Below are 25336 nucleotides of genomic sequence, written 5' to 3'. Positions count from 1 at the left end.
TCCGTACTTCTCTAATACTTTAAATAAAAAATCCCATTCTAACCTGTCAAACGCCTTTTCAGCATCTAAAGCAACTGCTACGCTCAATTCCTTTCTTTTCTGTGCTAAATGTAAAATACTTATAAATCTTGCTACATTATCAGATATTTTCCTTTTTTTGACAAATCCAGTTTGGTCCTCTTTAACCAGCTTCGGTAAGTATTCTGCCAATCTCCTTGCCAAAAGCTTAACAACTATTTTATAATCTGCATTCAACAATGATATTGGTCTATAAGAAGATGCATTTAAAGGGTCTTTCCCTTTTTTTTAATTACGGTTATAATTGCCATTGAGAAGGATTCTGGTAATGTAGAAGTTTTTTCCGCTTGATGTATCACTTCCATAAATACTGGTAACAACAAATCTTTAAATTTTTTATAGAACTCAGGCGGGAAACCATCTTCCCCTGGAGATTTATTACTTGGTAAAGAATATAATACTTCCTCCACTTCTCTCAAAGTAAAGGAGGCATTTAGTCCCATCTGCTCCTCATTAGAGATTATTGGTAATTGTATCTTGGATAAAAAATTATTTATCTTAATTTCATCCTTTTCAGATTCAGAATGGTACAGATTAGTGTAGAATTGCTTAAATACCTCATTGATTTCTCTAGGTTTATAAGTAATAATGTTTTGATCTGTTCTAATTGAATTTATTGTTCTTAATATTTGTTCTTTCAGTTGCCATGCCAATACCTTGTGCGCTCTTTCTCCTAATTCATAATATCTTTGGTTAGTTCGTAATATTAGTTTTTCTGTTCTGTAAGTATGTAAAGTATTGTATTGAAATTTTTTATTTGCAAGTTGTATTTTTTTCGTATCTGAAGAAGCTTTCTGTAAGTCTTTTTCTAATACGGTGATTTATTTTTCTAATCTTTCAGATTCCTTCCTATAGTCTTTCTTTATCTTAGATGAGTAGCTTATAATTTGGCCTCTCAAATAAGCCTTCATTGCATCCCATACAATAAATTTATCATCAACTGAATTTAAATTTGTTTCCAAAAATAATCCAATTTGTCCTCGAATAAAATCACAAAAGTCTTGCCTTTTCAATAGTAAAGAGTTGAGTCTCCATCTATAGACTGACTGTTCTTTATCTGGCATCGTAATTTTCATTAATAATGGTGAGTGATCCGATAACAATCTAGCCTTGTAATCTATTTGTATTATTCTACCCCTTAATTGAGCTGAAATCAAAAATAGATCTATTCTAGAATATGTATCATGTCTATTGGAATAAAAGGAGTAGTCTTTTTCCCTGGGATGGCTTTTCCTCCAAACATCTATTAAATTTTAAATTTCCATTAAATTCAAGGTTGTCTTCGCTGCTCTTGTCCTTGTCGTTGTCCTTGATGATCTATCCATTACTGGATCTAAACAAAAATTGAAATCTCCCCCTATCAATATATTTTCATGTGCTTCTGCCAGATTTAAAAAGGCACCCTGCACAAACTTCTCATCATCTATATTTGGTGCATATATATTCATTAAGGTCCACAATTCTGAGAAAATTTGACAATGTACCATTACAAATCTACCTACTGGGTCACTTATGATATTTTGTATCTTAATTGGTAGCGTTTTCTTAAATAGGATAGCAACCCCTCTTGCTTTTGAGTTAAAAGAAGATGCGACCATACTTCCTACCCAATCTCTCTTTAACTTTTGATGTTCTTTTTCCGTTAGATGTGTTTCTTGCAAGAAAGCTATATCTACTTCCAATTTTTTCATCTGTGTTAAAATTCTCTTCCTTTTTATCGGTCCATTTAACCCATTCACATTATAGCTTTAAAAATGTAATTTGTTATCCATTCATTCCTTTTTTTTCCCCTTTTTCCTTACCTTGATACCTCTTCCGGTATTTACATTGTGCCGTATTTCAGTGTGCTCCCCTCCATAGTCCAGGTATAAAAACAGAAAAGAAAAAAGAAAGATAGAAAAATAAACCCTCCCTCTAATGTTGCTAATAAATAGATTAGCAACATTACCCCCCTCTATTATACGAGGTGTGGTCCGCACCACACTTGTGCCCATGATTATGGTGGAGCATCCACATTCTCCAACCCCCCCCGATGTATCAAGTACTTCTAAAAATTAACTATCCTTAATACAATTAATCCCCTCTATAGTATACAGATCTTAATAATAATCATTCATTCATGAGTCTTCTTAAGCATTTCTCGATGGCAATTCTTCCGCATACTCTTCTGCTTTGACAAAATCTTAAAAAAAATTATTTTCTCCAGTGTTGATCATAATCTTCAAAGTAGCCGGATGCAGTAAAATAAACCTATAGCCCTTCTTCCATAGAATATTTTTTGCCTTATTAAATTCTTTTTTTCTGCTCAATAAGACATTACTGATGTCTGGGTAAAAGATTATTTTAGTACCTTCATATTCTATTGGTTTTCCCTCTCTTATATTATTCCCGACTGTTTTGAAAACCAATTCTCGATCTTGGTATCTTAAAAATTTAATCAACACAGATCTTGGCTTTTGATTAGCCGAGGGTTTCGGTCTTAGAGCCCTATGTGCTCTTTCTATTTCCATCCGACCTTGTTTGTCTATTCCCAGAGTAGTCACTATCCAATCTTGAAAAAAGTTAATTGGGTCTTCCCCCTCCACTCCCTTTGGCAAACCAACAATTTTAACATTATTTCTCCTGCTATAGTTTTCCAAGGCATCCAACTTCTCCACCGTCTTTTTGTTTTCAATTGCTGCAGCAGTAATACTGTCTTCATTTTTTTCCACTCTAGATTTTAACATTTCATTTTCCATTTGTATATTATCCACTTTATTTGTCACTGTTTGAAAATTCTCCTCCATTTTTTTCAAAGTCTTATGCAATTTCTTGTTATCTCTCCTCATTAATTTGTTATCTCTTTCAATTTTCTTAAGCCTGTTAATAATTTCTTGAAACATCGTTTTCATATTAGTCTCTGTATCTTCTTGATTTTCTTCCTCATTTCCACTTCCACTGTTAGTGGGGTTTCCCGTTACCTCATCATCACTCGTGTCCGAAAGTCCAGACTCGACTTCAGCAGCCTCTCGGCAAACAATGGGCCTTTTTGATAACTCACGGTGACCCCCTCGTATTCTGCCCCGAGTCAAAGAGTGCTTGCTGGGAGTAGCGGACTCCAGCTTCGTACCGGAGCCCTCCCCAGTCTCACCGCCTGCCGAGGGGTCACCAAATCCAGTCCCCTGCTCCATCAGAGCTGTGGGCCTACCTTCGATTTTTTTTCTTGATTCCTTTGTTGGATTTCCTTGCTTCTGTGGCCGTTGTAGTCCTCTTTTTTCTTTCTTGGAAGGCATCCGTACGTTCTGTATACTTTCTGATTTGATTTAAAGTACTTGATTTCCTTTAGTTCGTCTTTTTTTAGCAGTTTAGGGCTTTGTTATCGGGAGTGCTGAAAAGTTATGTCTACTCAGCCAAGCATTGGACACGCCCCCCCTGTGCTCTCTTAATAAATCTCTTTGTCCTTCTTTGCAACCCTCCAAACTGCTCCCAGTCCTCAGGCTTGCTTTTTATCTTCTGGTGTAGCGACCATAGAAAGTCGTCCTAGTTGTCGAACCCTCAGATTGGCCAGCAAGGTCACGTGTGGGTGCGACCGTAGGGATTGGTCCAGAGAGCGACACCGCTGATTGGACAGCGTGGTAATGTGCGCTTTTGGCGCCCGAAAAGAGTCAGTTGGGAGACGTCTTCGAAGAGAACAGTTAGTTTTAATGGTTGTCTGTAGTCTTGTTAAGAAAACTTTGTAATCGAATATTGCTGTCGCAATAAACTTCTTCAACAAAGAACAAGTTTCCAGACTCGCCATATTGGTGACCCCGACGTGATCCAGCCGATCACTTACCATGAGTGAATCAAACGCCTCGTTGTTGGTTCCTACGCCCAGCACACCGGAGCTAAGCACGGTCAGCGTTCACCTTCCGTCGTTTTGGACACATCAACCACAATCTTGGTTTGTCCATACCGAAGCCCAGTTTCACTTTAGAAACATCTCAGCAGACGCAACAAGGTATTACTACCTCGTCAGCGCTCTACCGCCGGAGACGACCGCGCGGGTGATGTGGTTCATCATCAATCCTCCGGCAGAAAACAAGTACGAGGCCATGAAGGCATTGTTGTTACGGACCTTCGGGTTCAGCAGGCAGGACCGAGCTAAGCGTCTTATGCACCTACCGGATCTCGGAGATCGGCTGCCGTCCATTCTCATGGCTGAAATGTTAACGCTAGCAGGTGAACATACGGATTGCCTCATGTTCAAGCAGGCATTCCGAGAGAAGCTTCCCGAAGATGTCAAACTTATGCTCACGGATTGTTCTTTTAAGGACCCCGTGGCATATGCAGAAAAAGCTGATGCCCTCATGGCGTCCAAATCGAAAGAAAGAGGTTCAATCAACAAGGTCTCGACATCAGCGGCCACGCCACAGCGACATCAAGATGGCGCCGCGTCTCCCACCATTTCTCCAAAAGCCCGCCAAAAGGATCCGCACAAGCACGGCTGGTGCAATTACCATCTACGATGGGGTGGAGAATCCCGCAACTGTCGCTCACCTTGTACCTTCTCGGGAAATGCCTCGGCCGGTCGTACATAGAGGCAGTTGCGATTGGCCAAAACCGACGCCTCTACGTCCGAGACAAATTCACGGACACAGAATTTTTGGTTGACACGGGAGCCATTGTCAGTATCGTACCGCTGACCGACCTTGAGACCAGATCGGGTAAGACAGGTCCAACCCTCATCGCGGTTAATGGCAGCCCCATCCGCACGTATGGTACGCGGAAAATGTCCCTGGTTTTAGGCCTCCGCACGTATGAATGGCCATTCATTATAGCAGACGTCAGCCAGGCGATCCTAGGTGCAGATTTCCTCTGGGCCTTTTCACTAGTCCCCGACGTCCGCGGTAACGACCTCCGACCCTCCGCCAGCAACGATGAACCCGCCGCTCCGACAACCGCCACCCCACCCAGCCCGACTGTCCAGGCCGTCGTCGCGGCCCCCGACTCGTATGCTGAGGTCCTGGTGGAGTTTCCAGAGCTGCTCATCCAGCGTTTCGACGCCCCTTCGGCCAAGCACGGTGTGGTCCACCACATCCGCACCGAGGGCCCACCCGTTTTCGCTCGGGCCCGGAGGCTACCGCCCGACAAGCTGGTGGTGGCGTGGGCGGAATTTAGGAAGATGGAGGAAATGGGCATTGTCCGTCAGTCCAACAGCCCGTGGGCCTTGCCGTTGCATATGGTCTCCAAAGCATCTGGGGGGTGGAGACCATGTGGCGATTATCGGCGTCTCAACGCTGTCACCACGGCTGATCGCTATCCCATACCGCACCTGCAGGACTTCTCCTCTGGGCTGGAAGGTGCGGTGGTGTTCTCCAAGATCGATTTGGTGCGAGGATACCACCAGATTCCTGTGCGGCCGCAGGACATACCAAAAACTGCCACGATCACTCCGTTCGGGTTGTTCGAATGGTTGCGCATGCCTTTCGGTTTAAAGAACGCGGCACAGGCTTTCCAGCGACTGATGGACCGTGTGGGTCGGGATTTGCCTTTTGTGTTTATTTATTTCGATGATATCCTGGTCGCCAGCCGCTCAGTGCAGGAACACCAGGCCCACTTGCGGGCTGTATTCCAGCGGCTCCAAGAACACGGGCTCGTCATCCAACCCTCCAAGTGTCAATTCGGCCTCCCTTCTCTCGATTTCTTAGGGCACAGAATCACCCCTGCCGGCGCCACCCCTTTGCCCGAGAAGGTGGAGGCTATCCGGGCATTTCCGCGACCCACCACAGTGAAAGGTCTGCAAGAGTTCGTAGGCATGGTTAACTTCTACCATAGGTTCGTCCCGGCAGCAGCGCGGGTCATGCGCCCGCTCTTCCAGTGCCTTGCGGGTAAACCTGTAGAGTTGATATGGTCCCCGGCCGCGGAGTCGGCCTTTGCAGCAGCTAAGGCGGCTTCGGCAGACGCTACCATGTTGGTCCACCCGAGCGCCTCTGCCCCCACGGCCCTGATGGTCGATGCCTCTGACGTGGCGGTGGGTGGGGTTTTGGAGCAGCAGGTGGGTGGCTTTTGGCAGCCCTTGGCGTTTTTCAGCCGGCAACTGAGTTCGGCTGAGCTGAAATATAATGCCTTTGACCGAGAGCTTCTGGCCCTCTATTTAGCTGTTCGTCATTTCAGGTATTTCCTTGAAGGCCGCCTATTTGTGGCCTTTACAGACCATAAACCATTAACTTTTGCTTTTTCCAAATTGTCCGACCCATGGTCGGCCCGCCAGCAGCGGCACCTGACTGCCATCTCTGAGTTTACCACCGATGTCCGTCATGTCGCTGGTAAGCTTAATGCCGTTGCTGACGCCCTGTCTCGGCCTGCTGTTTCCCCCATTTCGGTGGTGGACTGCGAGGTGGATCCCCAGGAGCTTGCGGAGGCACAGCTTCTAGCGGATACCGCCTCGGCATACCAGTCAGCCACTTTGGGGTTGAAGTTGGCCCAGGTGGCCTGCAGGCCGGAGGGCACAAAAGTCTGGTGTGATGTTTCCCTTCCCCGTCCCAGGCCGGTAGTGCCGCCCTCCCTTCAGCGCCGGGTGTTCGATGCCATTCACGGGCTGGCGCACCCGTCCATCCGCTCCACCTCTGCCTTAGTAGCCGCTCGGTTTGTGTGGCATGGCCTGCGTAAACAGGTAGCTGTTTGGGCCCGTTCCTGCGTTCCCTGCCAGACCGCTAAAGTCCAACGCCATGTCCAGCTCCCGGTACAGGAGTTTGAGGTCCCAGCGGTCCGTTTTTTCCATATTCACGTGGATTTAGTAGGACCCTTGCCTTCCTCCCGGGGCTACACCCATCTGCTCACGGTGGTGGATCGGTTCACCCGGTGGCCAGAGGCTTTCCCATTGTCAGATACCTCTGCTGCCTCTTGTGCCAGGACCTTGGCCCTCCATTGGGTGGCACGTTTCGGGGTTCCGGCTGTTATTACCACCGACAGGGGGCCACAGTTCACTTCAACCCTCTGGGCCACGCTAGCAGAGCTGTACGGTTCCCGGTTGCAACACACCACAGCGTACCACCCCCAGGCTAATGGGCTTGTGGAGAGGTTCCACCGACAACTCAAGGCGGCCCTCAGTGCGAGGCTGGAAGGCCCGGACTGGGTAGACCAACTTCCCTGGGTCCTTCTGGGCATCCGGGCCGCTCCTAAGCAGGATCTCGGTGCTTCGTCCGCGGAACTAGTATATGGCTCGCCACTTCGAGTACCCGGGGATTTGCTTCCGGACTCCTCCGGCCAGCTGCCTCCAGTTCAGTTAGTCTTAGCATCTCTCCGGGCACGCGTGGGTTCCCTGGCCCCGGTTCCGACTTCACGTCATGGGTGTCCCATGGTACACGAACCGCCTGCCCTGAAAGACTGCGAGTTTGTATTTCTGCGTAAGGATGCCCATCGTTCCCCGTTGCAGAGGGTCTATGAAGGGCCGTTCCGGGTTTTGCGTAAGGGGACGGTCACCTTCACCTTAGACGTGGGCGGCAGGAGTGAGCTCGTCTCAGTGTCCAGGCTCAAACCTGCGCATTTGGATCCGGACCGCCCGGTCCTGGTTGGCCAACCACCTCGGCGAGGCCGGCCTCCTGCAGTTCCGCTCAGTCCAGGACCCCCCCGCTCCGGTAGTTCCACCAGGTCCGGAATCCCCGGCTCCTGTGGTTCAGGCTGCCCCTCTCCTTACTCGTTCTGGTCGCGAAATCCGGCTCCCTGCTAGGTTCCGTACCTCGGGTTCTGGGGGGGTCATGTAGCGACCATAGAAAGTCGTCCTAGTTGTCGAACCCTCAGATTGGCCAGCAAGGTCACGTGTGGGTGCGACCGTAGGGATTGGTCCAGAGAGCGACACCGCTGATTGGACAGCGTGGTCATGTGCGCTTTTGGCGCCCGAAAAGAGTCAGTTGGGAGACGTCTTCGAAGAGAACAGTTAGTTTTAATGGTTGTCTGTAATCTTGTTAAGAAAACTTTGTAATCGAATATTGCTGTCGCAATAAACTTCTTCAACAAAGAACAAGTTTCCAGACTCGCCATACTGGCAACTTTATATGACTCCTCTTTGGATCCAATATTGTCCTTAACTTCTTTTATTAACTATGGTAACAGCTGTCCATAAATCCACTGAGGATGAAGGAAATTACAATTCTGTTCAGGTCAGGATGGTGTATCTACAGTTATTGATGTTCCCATGACCCTCGTTCTCTTGGCTTTCATATTAGAGGTTGAAGGTTTCTGCTCTGATCTGATCTTGGAGGATTCCAGGAAAATAACTACAGTGCATTTAATTAATGACATTCACTGCAGTCACCTGATGACAGCAGCAGACAGAATGAATGATTAGTATGGTGGACAGGGTTGAAGTCAGGTGGGTTGAATTGTCCTAGATGGAGGAATTGTTGGATCTGTACTCATCAAGCAAGTGAAGGCTATTCCATCACACTCCTACTTGTGCCTTGTAGATGATGTTAATGATTTGGGTTTTAGGAGGTGAGTCATTTGACGCTGGAAAGCCAGCCTTCGACAGCACTGTCATGAACACCTTCATCACTTTAATGATTTAGAATGGAGTGATTGCGTGGTAGAAACCTTCAGTGGATTTATCCTGCTTTCTGTGGATGAGCTATATCTGGGCAATTTCCACACTGCCATTGTTGCAACTGTTGACAGCTTGGCCAGCAGCCACGTGGCTGGGGTGCAGATCCACGTGGTTCAGCCAGATTGTTGTCTGGTTCCATTGCTGTTTGGGTGTTGCATTTTGGTAAGGCAAACCAGGGCACGATTTCCATTGTAGGGCCCCAGGAAGTTTTGTCGGACAGAAGGACTGAGAGGTGCAGATACATAATTCCATGAAAGTGCTGACACGTGGACAAGATGATGAAGAAGGCATTCAGTATGTTCACCTTCATCGGTCAGGGTATTGGGATGAGAAGTTGGGACATTATGATGCAGACATTTGTAAGGTGACATTGGAGTACTGTAAGAAAATAACTGCAGATGCTGGTACAAATCGAAGGTATTTATTCACAAAATGCTGGAGTAACTCAGCAGGTCAGGCGGCATCTCTGGAAAGAAGGAATGGGCGACGTTTCGGGTCGAGACCCTTCTTCAGACTGAGTACTGTGCTCTTCTGTACTCTCCTGGAGTACTCTTCTGGTTCGCAAAACCTGTGCATGAGGGTGTTGTTCATTGGATGTTGAATACCCTCAGTGCAAGAGACACTTTCAAACAAACACCTGCACAAAGTGTAGATGTCATTGCAAATAAGTGTGGTTGTTAGTGTCATAATTTGCAACCAAACTGTGCTCACACAAGGTAAAGATAATAGGTGTATTTTGAGAGTAAATGCTTTTGCTGAGAAATTTTAAATAGTATTTTTCTATTCAAAGTGTCCAGGAGATGGCGCTAATATCACACAATTCAAGACATATCAACAATCAGGCCCCATTAATTTTGAATTTATATTTTCACAAATTTTTCTGACCACTTCGTGCACTAAATTAAAAATTGCAATGCCAAAGACTTATTCACTGTAGATCCATATGTTACTTGTAAAGACAAGGAAACTTGGGATTATCATATATAGTTTTTTTAACTGCTCTACATAATGCATGCAGGTAAATCCATTCTACAAAAAATATGAATTAGAGTCATAGAATCATATTCAAAGTCAAACAGCACACATAAAAGGTCATTTGCCAACATGTCTGTGCCGACCAAGATGCCCCATCTAAGCTAGTCACGTTGCCCTGAATTTGATCCATATCCCTCTAAACCTTTCCTTTTCAGGTACCTATCCAAGCGTCTTTTAAATGTTATCACACCAGCCTCAACTACCTCCTCTGCAGCTCCTTCCATATATATACCTACCACCCTCTGAGTGAAAAAGTTGCCCTCAAATTCTTATTAACCTTTCCCATCTCACTTTAAACCTATGTTCGCTGATCCTTGAGTCCCATATTCTAGATAAAAGACTCTGAGCAGTCACGCTATCAATTCCCCATATGATTTTAGACACCTCAATAAGATGACCCCTTAGCCTCTTGCACTCTAAGGAATAAAGTCCTAGCTTGTCCAATCTCTCCCTATAGGTTGCTCAGGCAGATAGGGAATGGGTGACCATCAGTCAACCCAAGAGAAGGCAGGCAGTCCCATGTGACCATCTCCTTCCAAAACAGCTATACCCTTTTAGATACTGTTGGGGGAGATGGCTTATCAGGGGAAGGCAGCGGCAGCCAAGTTCATGGCACCATGTAGGGCTCTGCTGCACAAGTGGGCAGGAAAAAGAGTGGGAGAGCTAGAGTGATAGGGAATTCCATTGTAAGGGGATTTGATAGGTGTTTCTGCGGTGGCAAAAGAGACTCCAGGATGGTATGTTGTCTCCCTGGTGCAAGGGTCAAGGATGTCTCTGAGCGGCTGCAGGGCATTCTGCAGGAGGAGGGTGAACAGCCAGTTGTGGTGCACGTAGGTACCAATGACATAGGTAGAAAGTGTGAAAAGCAAATTTAGGGAGTTAGGAGGTAAAGGATAGACAGAAAGGAAGAGGAGGTGGGGTGGCATTGCTGGTTAAAGAGGAGATTAATGCAATGGTAAGGAGAGACATTAGCTTAGATGCTGTAGAATCTGTATAGGTAGAACTGCGAAATAGCCGAGGGCAGAAAACGCTTGTTGGAGTTGTGTACAGACCACCAAACAGCATTAGTGAGGTTAGGGATAGCATCAAACAGGAAATGATAGCAGTAGTACAACAGGTAGCATGGGTGACTTAGAGATTGGGCTAACCAAATTGGTAACAACACTGAGGAGGAGGATTTCCTGAAGGGCATACGGGATGGTTTTATAAGCCAATATATGTCGAGGAACTAACTAGAGGAACCAACAAGAGGGCAGGCCATCCTAGACTGGGTCTTGTGTAATGAAGAAGGATTAGTTAGCAATCTTGTTAGCAAAGCCCCTTGGACAACAGTGACCATATTATGGTAGAATTCTGCATTGAGATGGAGAGTGACACGGTTAATTCAGAGACAAGGGTCCTGAACTTAAAGAAAGGTACCTTTGATGGCAAGAGATGGGAATTGGCCAGGATAGACTGGCAAATGATACTTAAAGGATTGACGGTGGGTATGCAATGCAAAGATTTAAAGATCGAATTAATGAATTACAACAACTGTTCATCCCTGTCTGGCTTAAAAATAAAACTGGGAAGGTGGCTCAACCGTGGCTAACGAGGGAAATTAGGGAGAGTGTTAAATACAAGGAAGAAGCATATAAATTGGCCAGAGGTAGCAGTAAACTGGAAATTTAGAATTCAACAGAGGAGGACAAAGGTGTTAATTAAGAGGGGGAAATTAGAGCAAAAGAAAGTTTGCAAGGAATATAAAAACTGACTGTAAAACCTAAAGATATTTGAAGAGGAAAAGTTTAGTGAAGACAAAGGTTCCTTACAGTCAGAAACAACTTCTGGAAACAAGGAAATGGCAGACCAGTTAAACAAGTACTTTGGTTCTGCCTTCTCTAAGGAAGACACAAACAATCTCCCAGAAATACTAGAGGACCGAGGATCTAGTGGGAGGGAGGAACTAAAGGAAATCTACATTAGTCATGAAATGGTGTTAGGTAAACTGTTGGGCTTGAAGGCAGATAAATCCCCAGGGCCTGATGGTTTGCATCCCAGAGTACTCAAGGAGGTGGCCATAGAAATCGTGGATGCTTTGGTGATCATTTTCCAATGTTCTATAGACTCTGGATCAGTTCCTGTGGATTGGAGGACAGCAATTGTAACTCCACTTTTAAAAAAAGGAGGGAGAGAGAAAAGAAGGAATCATAGACCAGTTAGCCTTACATCGGTAGTGGGGAAGATGCTTGAGTAGATTTGTAGCGGACAGCTTCTCGCCTATCAATTAGCTCCCAAGCTGCCACTTGCATAGATCGGGTGAAACGATAAGCTTTTGACTCAAGCAATAACAATAACAGAGACCTTCTCGACGTTTGAGTTAGTTAGACATTTTTTATTTGAAGTCGCAATATAACATATTGGCATATCTCTTGTCATCGACTGATTATTGATTCGCTTAGTAAAATTCCATATCTTACCACAGTCTATGTGATTGATACGAACTGCCAGATTTATCTTTGGCGGAAATCTGTATTAATATTCTTGTCAATAAGATCTACAATTGATTACATCTTGGCTAATGAATCTTTAGGCAGAACCTTTGGTTTAACCTCTGTCAGCACCTTCTCGGCTCACACTGGCTAAAACGTCCAAAAACTGCCGTAACTCGAGCTCCGCCCAATCCATACGTAAGCATCACATTAACTCTATAGTGTCCAAACTACAGCAGGATACAAGGTAATAATAATAATATGCAAAAATAACTAATAAACGCAAAATGGCTCCTGCACTATTATTAAAGATGTAATAGCAGCGCATTTGGAAAGCAGTGCCAGGATTGGTCAAAGTCAGCAGGGATTTATGAAGGGGAAATCTTGCTTGTCTAATCTTCTGGAATTTTTTGAGGATGTAACAAGTAGAATGGATAAGGGAGAGCCAGTGGATGTTGTTTATCTGGACTTTCAAAAACCTTTGACAAGGTCCCACACAAGATATTATTGTACAAAATTAGAGCACGTGGTATTGGGGAAGGGTATTGACATGGATAGAGAACTGGGTTAGCAGACAGGAAGTAAAAAGTATAAATTAACAGGACCTTTTCAGAATGGCAGGCAGCGACTAGTGCGGTGTCACAAAGCGTGGTGCTGGGACCCCAGTTATTTACAAAACATATTAACAATTTAGACGAAGGAATTAAATGTAACATCTCCAAGTTTGCGGATGAAACAAAGCCGGGTGGCAGTGTGAGCTGCGAAGAGGATGCTATGACATAGCAGGGAGACTTGGATAGGTTGAGTGAGTGGGCAGATGCATGGCAGATGCAGTAGAATGTGGATAAATGTGAGGTTATCCACTTTGGTGGTAAGAACAGGTAGGCAGATTATTATCTGACTGGTATCAGATTAGGGAAAGGGGTGGTGCAACGAGACCTGGGTGTCCTTGTACATCAGGCACTGAAAGTAAGCATGCAGGTGCAGCAGGCAATGAAGAAAGCTAATGGCATGTTGGCCTTCATAGCGAGAGGATTTGGGTTTTAGAGCAAGGAGGTCCTTCTGCAGTTGTACAGGGCCCTGGTGAGACCAAACCTGGAGTATTGTGTGCAGTTTTGGTCTCCTAATTTGAGGAAGGACATTCTTGCTATTGAGGGAGTGCAGCGTAGGTTCACCAGGTTAATTCATGGTGGGACTGACATATGATGAAAGAATGGAATTACTGGGCTTATATTCACTGGAAATTGGTTCACTGGAAATTGGAAGGATGAGAGGGGATTTTATAGAAACATATAAAATTCTTAAGGGATTGGACAGGCCAGATGCAGGAAAAATGTTCCCCATGCTGGGGGAGTCAAGAACCAGGGGTCACAGTTTAAGAATAAGGGGTATTCCATTTAGGACTGAGATGAGGAAAAACTTTTTCACCCAGAGTTGTGAGTTTTTTGGAATTCTCTGCCACAGAAGGCAGTGGAGGCCAACTCATTGGATGTTTTCAAAAGAGAGTTGATAAAGCTCTTAGGGCCAACGGAATCAATGGATATGGGGAGAAAGCAGGAACGGGGTGCTGATATTGGACGATCAGGCATGATCATATAGAATGGTGGTGCTGACTCAAAGTGGCCGAGTGGCGTACTCCTGCACCTATTATCTATGTTTTTATAGCTCAGGCCTTTGAGTCTTGGCAACATTGTTATAATCTTCTCTGCACTCCTTCCAGCTTTAAGACATCCTTCTTATGGCAGGGTGACCAAAATTGAACACAAAGCTCCAAATGCAGCCTCACCAAACTCTTGTTTCATTGTAACCTAACGTCCCAACGTCTATACTCAACACCCTGACTGATGAAGACCAATGTACCAAAAGTCTTCTTGACCACCCATATATTCCTGTGATACCACTTTTAGGGAACGATGTACCATCATTCCTCATCCCTCTGCTCTACGACACTCCCAGGGCCCTAACATTCATTGTGAAGGTCGATACGATATGATAAAACTTTATTCATCCCCGGAAGGAAATTGGTCTGCCGACAGTCGCAACATAGAAGGTACACAAAAAAAAAAGTTAGAAGTGAAAACAAAAAGAAAAAGATAAGCGACTGTTGGCTGGCTGCCATGTGCACAGCGCCTTCATAGAAACATAGAAACATAAAAAATAGGTGCAGGAGGAGGCCATTTGGCCCTTCGAGCCAGCACCGCCATTCATTGTGATCATCCACAATCAGCAACCTGTGCCTGCATTCTCCCCATATCCCTTGATTCCACTATCCCCTAGAGCTCTATTTAACTCTCTTTTAAATTCATCCAGTGAATTGGCCTCCACTGCCTTCTGTGGCAGAGAATTCCACAACTCTCTGGGTGAAAAGGTTTCTTCTCACATCCGTTTTAAATGGCCTCCCCTTTATTCTTAGACTGTGGCCCCTGGTTCTAGACTCCCCCAACATTGGGAACATTTTTCCTGCATCTAGCTTGTCCAGTCCTTTTATAATTTTATACGTCTCTATAAGATCCCCTCTCATCCTTCCAAACTACAGTGAATGCAAGCCCAGTCTTTCCAATCTTTCCTCATATGACAGTCCCTCCATCCCAGAGATTAGCCTCCTGAACCTACGCTGCACTGCCTCAATAGCAAGGATGCTCTTCCTCAAATTAGGAGACCAAAACTGCACATAATACTCCAGATGTGGTCTCACCAGGGCCCTATACAACTGGAGAAGGATCTCTTTGCTCCTATACTCAAATTCTCTCGTTATGAAGGCCAACATTCCATTAGCCTTCACCGGAACAAATGACCAAACAAAAAAATGCAGACTTATCCCCTGGGCAGAGGATTCTAAACTAGAGTGCCCCCCCCCCCCCCCCCCCCACACCGGGTCCTCCTTTGTTCTCCCACCGTCCCTCACGGTGGTCCCCCTCACGCTGGGTCCCGTTTGTCTTCCCCTCCCCCCTCACGCTCATTGACCGCAAGGCCCCACCGCCACCAGCAAAGCTCCCATTGCTGCCGAGGCCCCGCTGCCTCCGAGTCTATTGTGAACCACAGCGTACTTTCATGGGAGTGGGAGCTTGTGTTTGCAAAGTAAAGCATGTTATGACCATTCAGAACGACTTACGATGTGTAGGCAACTTATTACATGGAACGTAAGATTACAATTGAACGTAAGATTCACAGGTTGACACAGCACAGAAATAGGCCATTTACAGTCCTGTGGCGATGAAACTATTGTAGCCACACGTACTCCCACTCTTCAGGCACTTGCAAACTCTGCAATTTTACCCCATCAATTACTCACCCAATTACTTTTGAGAGTTTTACAGAATTACTTCCATCATCCTCCTGCGCATTGCATTGCATTCCATCATCCTCCTGCGCATTGCATTCCATCATCCTCCTGCGCATTGCATTGCATTCCATATCATAATCTTCCCACCTTCATCGAGTGTGCATTGAAAGCCCAGATCATTGCTCTCCACCCTCTTATAAAATGCTACCATTTGGTTTATAAAGTGCTGGAGTAACTTCAGCGGGTAGGTTTTTCAGCAACTATGCTATGGTCTTGTGAATAATTTTGGTCTCCATGTTTTGGGAAGGATGGATGCTGAGAAAGTTCACACGGTTAATCTTTGGTATGACGCATTTGACCTATGAAGAAAGGTTGAGCAAGGTGTGTCTCTCCAAATTCAGAAGAATAAGCAGTGATCTTATTGAAATGTAGATTATTGAGAGGTTTCAGGGTGAATGCTGAGGGAATAATTGTCCCTCTGGGAGTATGTTGAGGCATAGTTTCTGAATGATGCATTTAAGACAGATGAAATTTTGGCTCTCAATGTCCTATGGAATTTTCTACCTCAGAGAACTGTGGAGGTGGAGGCATTGACTCTACAGCAAAGTGCTGGAGTAACTCAGCGGATCAGGTAGCATCTGTGGGGATAATGGGCAGAGTCAAAACACCTGAAGAAAGGTCCCAAACCGAAACGTCGCCTAGCTATTCCCTCCCCAAATGCTGCCTGATCCATTGTTCCTTCAGCCTCAAATATCATAACCCGTTAGGGATAAGGCCCTATTGTACCACATTCATCTATGTACTTTTCGACAAGCAACCTAACTCTACACAAGGACCCAAGCAGGCATTCAGCAACTGAGCCACAATTTGCAGCTCTTGTTGGGGGTGTGCCATCCCTGAATGAGCAGTGAATATATTACTGTCAACATAATAGAGTCGCCCCAACTCCTTGCACTGGGGAGCCGAGGTAGCAGAGGAGAGGACGGAGCACTCGTGAGCTCCCAGATGGTGCACATGGAGGCGGAGAATGCAAACAGGGACAGCTGGAAAGGCGGAGCCAACGGATGGGTAGATGGTGGATAAAGTGATGTTCTATGTTCTCAGGTGAGAAATAAAGGAGAAGTGCGGGGCAAGGTTCTTTTTTACACAAAGAGTGGTGGGTTCCTGGAACACTGCCAACGGTGGAAGTGGGGGCAAACATGATAGTGGTGTTTAAGAGGTTTTTAGATAGGCACATGGATATGCAGGGAATGAAGGGGTATGGATCATGCGTACACAGAGGAGACTATTAATCTTGGTGTCGTGTGCAGCATGCACATTATGGGCTGAAGGGCCTGTTCCTGTGCTGTACATCTCCATGTTCTATGTTAATGAATAGGAGCTACAGAGAGTGAGCTTTAGACTTGGTTACCCTGACACCACAACCTTTGTTACAATGTACAGTGGTCTGACTTACTGCCCTTTAGGAATCAAAACCAATTCTGCAACCACCACCCCCCCCCAACACTGCCTTTGTGCACCTTGTTGATGGTAACTTCACCACAAGAAGGCTCAGACACGCTTTTTGTTGGTGAATACGGCAAATTACTCTGAGTGATCAAAAAGGTGTGAGATCATGGTGCAGTTGTATAAGATCGTGATGAGGCTGCATTTAGAGTATTATGTTCAGTTCTGTGTACCATGTTATAGTATATTGTCAAGTTGGAAAGGGTACAGAGAAGATTTTTGAGCATGTTGCCATGATTCGAGGGCCTGAACTATAGGGAGAGGTTGAGTAAGCTGGGACTCTATTCCTTGGAGCGCAGATGAGGGGTGATCTTATGGAGATGTATAAAGTCATGAGAGGAATAGATCGGGTAGACACACAGTCTTTTGCCCAGAGTAGGGGAATCGAGAACCAGAGGACGTAGGTTTAAGGTGAGGGGGGAAAGATTTAATAGGGATCTGAGAGATAACGTTTTCACACAAAGGGTGGTGGGTGTATGGAACAAGTTGCCAGAGGAGGTAGTTGAGGCAGGGACTATCCCAACGTTTAAGAAACCATTAGACATACATGGATAGGACAGATTTAGAGGAATATGGGCCAAACGCAGGCAGGTGGGACTAGTGTAGATGGGGACATGTTGGTTGGTGTGAGCAAGTTGGGCCGAAGGAAGGCCTGTTTCCACGGTGTATGACTCGAGAAAGGTCGACGGATGTGAGTGTGGAGATTGGGCAACATAGAATGGAAACTGGTTGTGCAGTAAGCCGCCCCGGGAAGATCTGACACGATTCGCGGCACAAGCTTATTGTTTGCTATGTCCCCTGTTCATTGTTTCCCGCTTTTGCTGAATGTGAAGGGTTTGTTGAGGCGTTGTGACCTCCAGTGGGGCAGCCAACTCCGGCCACGCGTAAGACTGGACACACACCGATCAGACAGCAGCAGTGGCCGGGCTCAGAGCGGGATGTCCACTGGTTTCCCCCTTGAACGCAGATCCCAACACCTGCTACTTCAATACTTAAACATATAAATAACGCCCCAAGTAAACAATACGCGGTCGGTTATCTGAATTTCGGTGTGTTTGCGCTGTCTGCAGTTTGTTTCTGCTATCTTTTAAAGGCTAACTCTGGGGGGGGGAGTGGGGAGGGGAGGGAAGGGGAGGGGAGGGGGGAGAGGGGGGAGGGAGTGGGGAGTGGGGGAGGGAGGGGGAGTGGGGAGGGGGGAGGGGAGTGGGGAGGGGAGGGGAGAGTGGGGAGGGGAGAGGGGGGAGGGGAGGGGAGGGGGGGGAGGGGAGGGGAGTGGGGAGGGCGGGATGCTTTTCTGTACCAAGATGCTAATCGCACCTCTGGCGCTGATACTGGTCAGGGGCAAGGACTACCCTCTCGCCAATAAGATCGCAGTGGAAGAAACCATCGGAGAAGCCGATTCCCAACCGATATAAAGGCGCCCTGGATACGTGTGATATGTGTGCCGAGTGCCCGGGCTTCCTCCAAGGGTGCAGGGTGTCCGCTTCACCGGCTCCGACCACCCACCCACCCTGACGATGGGAGACCATACCTGGGCACCCAATGCCACTTGGACGCCGTCCGCCGACGGGAACGTTTCCAATTCCACGGAGTCCAGTCGCGACACGACGTTGGCCTTCGCCGCGCAGACAGACATGCAAGGATGGAGCAGTGGAAGCGGCTCCCAGGTTCCCACCCCGACTGGCCTTCCCGTCCAACCCTTGTGGGACTCTGCGCTGAGCCAGGGCATCAGTGTGCTGGTGGCGGCGATGCTGTGCTGGGGTTTGCTGGGGTTGGGCTGCACTGTGGACATGCCGAGCCTGGGCGGCCACATCAGGAGGCCACTGGGTGTCCTACTGGCCGCCCTCGCACAGTTCCTCATCATGCCCATGGTGGCCTTCCTGCTCGCCCTGGCCTTCTCCCTGGACGAGGTGGCGGCCGTGGCCGTGCTCCTGTGCGGCTGCTGCCCGGGTGGAAACCTCTCCAACATCATGGCCCTTCTGGTCAACGGCGACATGAACCTCAGGTATCGGCGGCCGCGGGTCGGGCAGGAGCGCCGGCACTTTCACACCTGGGCCCGGCCTCACCCCGCTGCCGCAGCCCGTCTGGTGGATGTAACTGGTCCCTGGGCCGGGGGGGAAGGGGTGGGGGGGTGGGGGGAGGGGGTGGTGGGGGTGGGGGGAGGACGAGAGGCAGCAGCAGCTGGAACCAGCGGAAAGAAGGGGGTGGGGCGAGAGAGCATTGGGGTAATGGGGCAGCATGAGGGGTAGTGGGGGAGGGAGGGGGAGTGTGAGAGGTGCGGGTGTGGGGTGAGGGGTTTTGATGGCGATGGGTTGCGCGGGAAGTGTGGGGTCTGAGGGTTGGGCTGAGGTTGGTGCTGGTGATGGGTTGTGGGGCAATGGGATGTGAGGGGGTGTGTGGTAATGCGATCTGGGGGTGCGGGTTAATAGATGGTGATAATGATGGATAAGGAGTAAAGTAATGTGTGAGTGGATGAGGGGCAAGGGGTTGTGGCGGTGTGGGGTGTGGGGTGGTGGTGGGTGAGGGGGACTGTGATGTTGATGGGGTGTGATGCCGATGGAGTGAGAGGGTGTGGGTGTGGGAGTGGCGGTGAGGGGGGTGTGGGGTGTGGGGGTGCTGGTGAGAGAGGGTGTGGGTGTGGGAGTGGCGGTGAGGGGGGTGTGGGGGTGCTGGTGAGGGAGGGGTGGTTGTGATGTTGATGGGGTGCGATGGTGACGGGATTGTAGAGTGTGAGAGAGTGTGGGGTGTGTGGGATGTGAAGTTGTGTGCGGAACTGAGAGGAGGGTGAGGGAGATGCTGGGACTGGTGCATTGCCCGTGTGGTGAGAGCGCTGACGCGGGGGATGCGTGACTTGCAACAGAGATGGGTCTGACTCATTTGTCCTCCGTTTATGTCCCTCTCCAGCATAATAATGACCGTGTCCTCCACTCTCTTGGCGCTGCTGCTGATGCCCTTGTGTTTGTGGATTTACAGCCGAGCCTGGATTAACACTCCTGTGGTTCAGCTCATGCCCTTTGGGGCGATAATTCTTACTCTGTGCAGCACTTTAATCCCCATCGGGTTGGGAGTCTTCATCAGGTTCAGATTCAGCAGAGCAGCGGATATTCTGCTCAAGGTACGGTGACCTAGAGGCTGGGGTTGGCGGTGGCTGGGGGTGATGGAGAGGCTGGGGGTGATGGAGAGGCTGGGGGTGATGGAGAGGCTGGGGTTGGCGGTGGCTGGGGGTGATGCTGGGGTTGGCGGTGGCTGGGGTTGATCGAGAGGCTGGGGTTGGCGGTGGCTGGGGTTGATCGAGAGGCTGGGGTTGGCGGTGGCTGGGGTTGATCGAGAGGCTGGGGTTGGCGGTGGCTGGGGTAGATGGAGGAAGTTAGCCAGCGAGCAGCGTCTGTCCTGGTGACCCCACTAACCCATGTCCACTTTTCACGTGGAGTTGTACGAGCGTTTAAACATCGCGCCCGCTGTGGCGCATTGCAAGTCAAATGTGAATCGGAAACAAATAAAGTCATCGGAGCATTTCGAAAAAAAATCCAAAAACAATTGAAATATATTAATGGATATCAAAGTATTGCCTGTAATTTAAAGGCTCGACTTCGAGCAGGGCAGTTAGCAGGTGGGAGACGGTCTACTCACTCTGGTCGGCTCTTAAACCAATCCACTGTTGGTCAGCTGTACATCTGCACTCGAGATGTTTTCCAATTTGGAGAAATTGTGTCCTTATCCATGTTGCTTTTGTCAAACGAAACTAAAATGCAGTCTCAAAATGAAGTGACGAAGTACAAATAACATACGATAGCGGCCTTTAAGAGGCCTTTAGAGAGACGTGAGGACACAAATGGACTAAAGGACACAAAGCGCTAAGGTAACTCAGCAGGACAGGCAGCAGCTCTGGGGAACATGGATATGTGACGTTTCGGTTCGAGACCCTTGGATATGCAGGGAATAGAGGGATATGGATAATGTGCAAGCAGATGAGATTAGTTTTGCTTTAGTTGGTCACGTTGCTTCAGTAATCAACTGTAATTCTCTATTAATACCACCAAATGTGTCCCCGGGAAAATCTCAACATCCCCTGCTGTTGAAGCCCAGCACGGGCTTTAAATGCATGCAACGTTTTTGATGTAACCTTATCCCATTTTTTTGCTCTTTCGAATTATTAAAAGAACTAAGGATAAACCAGAACGAAAACCCTGCAGATGATGGAATTCTGAAACAAAAAATCAGAAAATGCTCGGAATAATAATAGTCCTCGCAAAATCACCCCTTGAATAAAACATACTTGTGTTTTGATGAAGTAACGTCATGTGCCTGAATGGGTGAAGAGAATCGACATTAACGTTTTAGGTCGAAGACCCTTCGTCAAAACAACAACATATACCAAATAATTATTTAGCTTTACAAACATCTATTTAAGTCTGTTGGTGGAACATTTTATTCTGGCTCAGTTTACGTGCCAGAAACAAAGCCGTTTGGACTGAGAATTGAACTCGTAACTAGCCCTGATTAACAATCATGTACAGTATATAACTTACACCAACTTCCCCGCGTCTAGTGGTCCTACTCTCGCTCCCCCTCCCCCCAGACGGAACAAGAAAAGAGTTCCTCTAGTCCTCCTCTTTCACCCCCATCAGCCTGTGCATCCAACACATCAATCTCGGACATTTGCATAATTTCCAACGTGATCCCACAACCAGTTACATCTTCTCATCCCACCCCTTTCTGCTTCTGGAAAGTCCGCTTTATCTGTGCATGCCTAGTTCATTCATCCCTTTCACACCAAAACCATTCCCTCCCTAGATACTTTCCTCTACAACCGCAGGAGATATAACACCTGTTCCAATACCTGGTCCCGCGCCTCCATGCATGGAGCCAGCAGTCCTTCCAGGTGAGACAGTTTACGTGCACCACCTCTAACCTTGTCTACGGCATCCGGTGGTCCCCATGTGGCCTCCTGCACATCTGCAAGACCAAGTGTAGACTCAGTGACCTTTTCGGTCCACCAAGGCCACTTGCTAACCATTTTAAGTCCTCCTCCCATTCCCACACTGACTTTTCTGTCCCGAATCTCCTCCGTTGCCAGAGTGAGGCCACACGCAAATAGGAGGAACAGCTCCTCATATTCCACGGAGCTTACAACCCAACGATATGAACAGCGAATTCCCCCCCCCCCCCTCACCTGTATCAACCTAATATTTGCCATGCTTTGCCCTGCCCTCCTCTCTTTCAGATTTCCTCCCACCAGCCCCCCACCCCATCACAATCAGTCAGAAGAAGGGTCCCGACCGGAAACGTCACCTATTCATGTTCTCCAGACATGCTGCCCAACCTGCCGTTACTTCAGCACTTTGTGTCTTTTTCTATTTTTTTGTAAACTAACACCTGCAGTTCCTTTTTTCTGCATTTCTAGTATAGTTGCTACGCTGCCCTCTGAATGAGGTGATAAACTGTGGCGTAGTCCGTTCCTGTAATTTGGGCAACTATAAAAAAATCACAACATTATTTCATCTTACTAAAATAATGTAGCAAACAAGAATTATTCACAACTCACAAACCCTTGAGCAGCGTCCTCCACTCAGAGATTACTGATAGTAAAAAGTAATAGGATACTCAAACCAGGGTAGTATATCTGTGGTGTAACGTGGAATTGTCTCACACTCTTAAATGATACTGAATAAAATCTTAGCATGGGATTTTTTAAAAGCAATCGGCTTTCTCAGTTTACTTCCTTGCTAAAATTTCGGAAGTACTAGGTTCAGTTCCGACCACTAAATATTCACTATTAACTATGTTGTAATTCAAAACCTTTCTACTTTTTAAAATATATATTATAGGGAATATAAATATCACACAGCCATTTATATTGCGCGAATAAGGATTAAATGTGGTTCGAACAAACATTTCGGCGTAAACTGCAAAATTAAAATAATTCATAAAACAACAGAAATCGGGTTATTCGAGTGATTAGAGCTCGAAGCACAACTCGATTTCAATTTTGTATGCGTGGAAATCAAAATGTGTATCACGTGCGATTGAAATTTCATTCTATAGTATTTTTAAATTGTAATCTAAAATATCCTTTTAAAAAATCGATGACAATGCGAGATTAGCGGAGGGATTTGAGGGTTTCATACTATCATGGTCATTGAGTTCGGGCTTCAAATTAAGAGAAGGATCCGAATTCTTCTGGATCGCCCAAATTTTGCGGCAGTCTGGGAATTTTCAACTACCCAGTTGAAAATATACACTTTGACCAACCAACAAATAAATACTATCTTCTTCCCGTTTTACTGTTTCTTCCCTCCCGAGGGCCATTCCCCCAGACTCCCGAGAGAAACTCGCCAATTCCATCTTCCCCGTTTGTGAATCAGCGCTTAAAGCGATGCTTATTTGCGTTCGCTGTGACATTATTAATCAATCTTTCCAGTGTAAGTGCTTCATTCATTCGCTTGAAGTTGGGCTTGCTAAAGTTGCGGACCTGGTTGTTAATCTTCCGTATTAATAGATCCCGGGTTCTAACGAACCCAATGATTCTGCGAATGGCAGGGTTCTGTGATTCTGCGAGGGAGTGCAGCACATAGACAGACTCATGCCCCCTCACACTCCTATAATATGCAATCTCAATCACACCTCATCTTACCTGCATTAAGTTTACCACATTGAAATAAGCTTTATCTGGTCGCTTTTTGTTATTTCTGGTTTATATTCTGTTATTTATTTTTCTTTATTAGTTTGTGCCGCACAGCGGTGCAGTTGGGAGAGATGCTGCTTCACAGCGCCAGAGAACGCGGTGCAATCCTGACCTCGGGTTCTGCTTGGCGTTTGCATGTTCTCATTGTGACCACGTGGGATCTCTCCGGGTGCTCGGGTTTCCACCCACATTCCAAAGACTTGAGGGCTTGTAGATTAATTGGGTTGATGTGTAGGGAGTAGATGAGAAAGTGGGATAGCGTGGAACTTGTGTGAACGGTTGATCGATAGTCTGCGTGGACTCTGGGCCGAATGGCCTATTTCCATGCTGCACCTATATTAAAGTCTGGAGAATAAACTGCTTCCGACTTGATGGACTTGCACAATAGTATTTTTGAACGGTTATCTAAAAACCTTGAATGTTAATATAAATTCTGAATGGTCATTATTGTCTAGGCATCCAGCTTTTGAAGCGTTCTTTTAGAATGTAAATTTATGATTTTCTCAACTATCACGAACTCATTTACCGATGTCCCCCACGCCCATGTTAAGGAGGTTTATAGGCTTTCATCCTGCTCCATGCAGATAGACGATCATGTAGGATGTTTATTGCAACGGACAATCTGTCTGCGCATTAGGACCATTCATACCTATACTTATTACAGCCGTGTCTTGGAATACTATCAATGACCGTTAGCTCGTGTCGAGATTGTACTAACCACAGATGTATAGAAATGCAACTTTTAGAAACAAGACATTCCCAGTATTTAATTTCACTGGAATCGAATTAACGGTGGAAATGTTTTCTTTTTGTAAAACAAATAAAATCCCCATCTAGATTTCACTCTGGGCCTTGATGGTCACTCTTTTCATCCTCTTCATCCTCACTGGCATCATGCTGGGCCCTGAGCTTCTAGCCACTATCCCAGCTTCTGTATACACCGTGGCTCTGCTGATGCCGTTCATTGGGTGCGTTGCTGGTTACGGTCTGGCCACCCTCTTCAAACTGCCCCCTAACTGCAAAAGGACAGTTTCCCTGGAGACCGGATGTCAAAATGTCCAACTCTGCACTGCCATCCTGAAATTAGCCTTCCCGCCCCGGATAATTGGTGGGATCTACATGTTCCCGCTACTCTACGCTCTGTTCCAAGCCGCAGAAGCCGCCCTGTTTGTTTTGGGGTACAAATTGTATAGGCGAGAGGTGTTGCGAAAACAGGAATCATCAGACCAGGATGAGACGGACATTTCCTACAGGACACTCAAAGAAGAAGAAATAAGTGAATCTGTTTACGGAGCTGTGAGCGGACAACACATAGTGATGGAGCCCACTGGGAGTGTAACGCAATTGTGAAACTTCATGGTTCAACAACTCCGTAATTGATAGCTGGGAACCAATTAATAGCCAGCGCTTGCTTTTCACGTGTTTTGTGCAATTCGGTGTGCTTGTTTTGGAGAATTAACATATTGAAGAATTTCTAAATTAATGGAAGAATTTCTAAATAAATGGAAGACTGTACGAGAAATTGAAGTTTGTTATTCTCTGGGTGCTTGTAAATGATGATCGTTTCGCTATTAAATATGACGATCCTTCAAAACTGCGTATGAACACATGTTAGTTAACCTAGTAATCTAAAATGTGTTGACCTTTCGCTGATAACGTTAAGGAAATGTTGTCTGTGGGCATATGCAATATTGCTACCACAATTTCCTCTGGAG

At 46.7% G+C, this 25336-nt stretch overlaps 1 protein-coding gene across 1 annotated transcript; it reads left to right on the top strand.

Moving 5' to 3' along the window:
* Positions 1-18453: 18453 nt before the first annotated feature.
* On the top strand, positions 18454-24971 carry slc10a4 (solute carrier family 10 member 4). Its single transcript, XM_078410548.1, has 3 exons — positions 18454-18941; positions 19841-20051; positions 24459-24971. The coding sequence occupies exons 1-3, from the start codon at positions 18454-18456 to the stop codon at positions 24969-24971; spliced, it is 1212 nt and encodes a 403-aa protein (XP_078266674.1).
* The last annotated feature ends 365 nt before the right edge of the window (positions 24972-25336 follow it).

The sequence above is a fragment of the Rhinoraja longicauda genome, chromosome 1, assembly GCF_053455715.1.
Source record: "Rhinoraja longicauda isolate Sanriku21f chromosome 1, sRhiLon1.1, whole genome shotgun sequence".
Taxonomy (NCBI): domain Eukaryota; kingdom Metazoa; phylum Chordata; class Chondrichthyes; order Rajiformes; family Arhynchobatidae; genus Rhinoraja; species Rhinoraja longicauda.
The sequence above is the reverse complement of the archived record's forward strand: the minus strand, read 5'-3'. Positions and strand labels throughout refer to the sequence as shown.

Coding starts and splice junctions, on each gene's coding strand:
- slc10a4 (XM_078410548.1), top strand. CDS start 18,454: ATGGGAGACCATACCTGGGCACCCAATGCCACTTGGACGCCGTCCGCC. Junction 18,942..19,840: donor AACGGCGACATGAACCTCAG/GTATCGGCGGCC, acceptor GTCCCTCTCCAG/CATAATAATGACCGTGTCCT. Junction 20,052..24,458: donor CAGCGGATATTCTGCTCAAG/GTACGGTGACCT, acceptor ATCCCCATCTAG/ATTTCACTCTGGGCCTTGAT.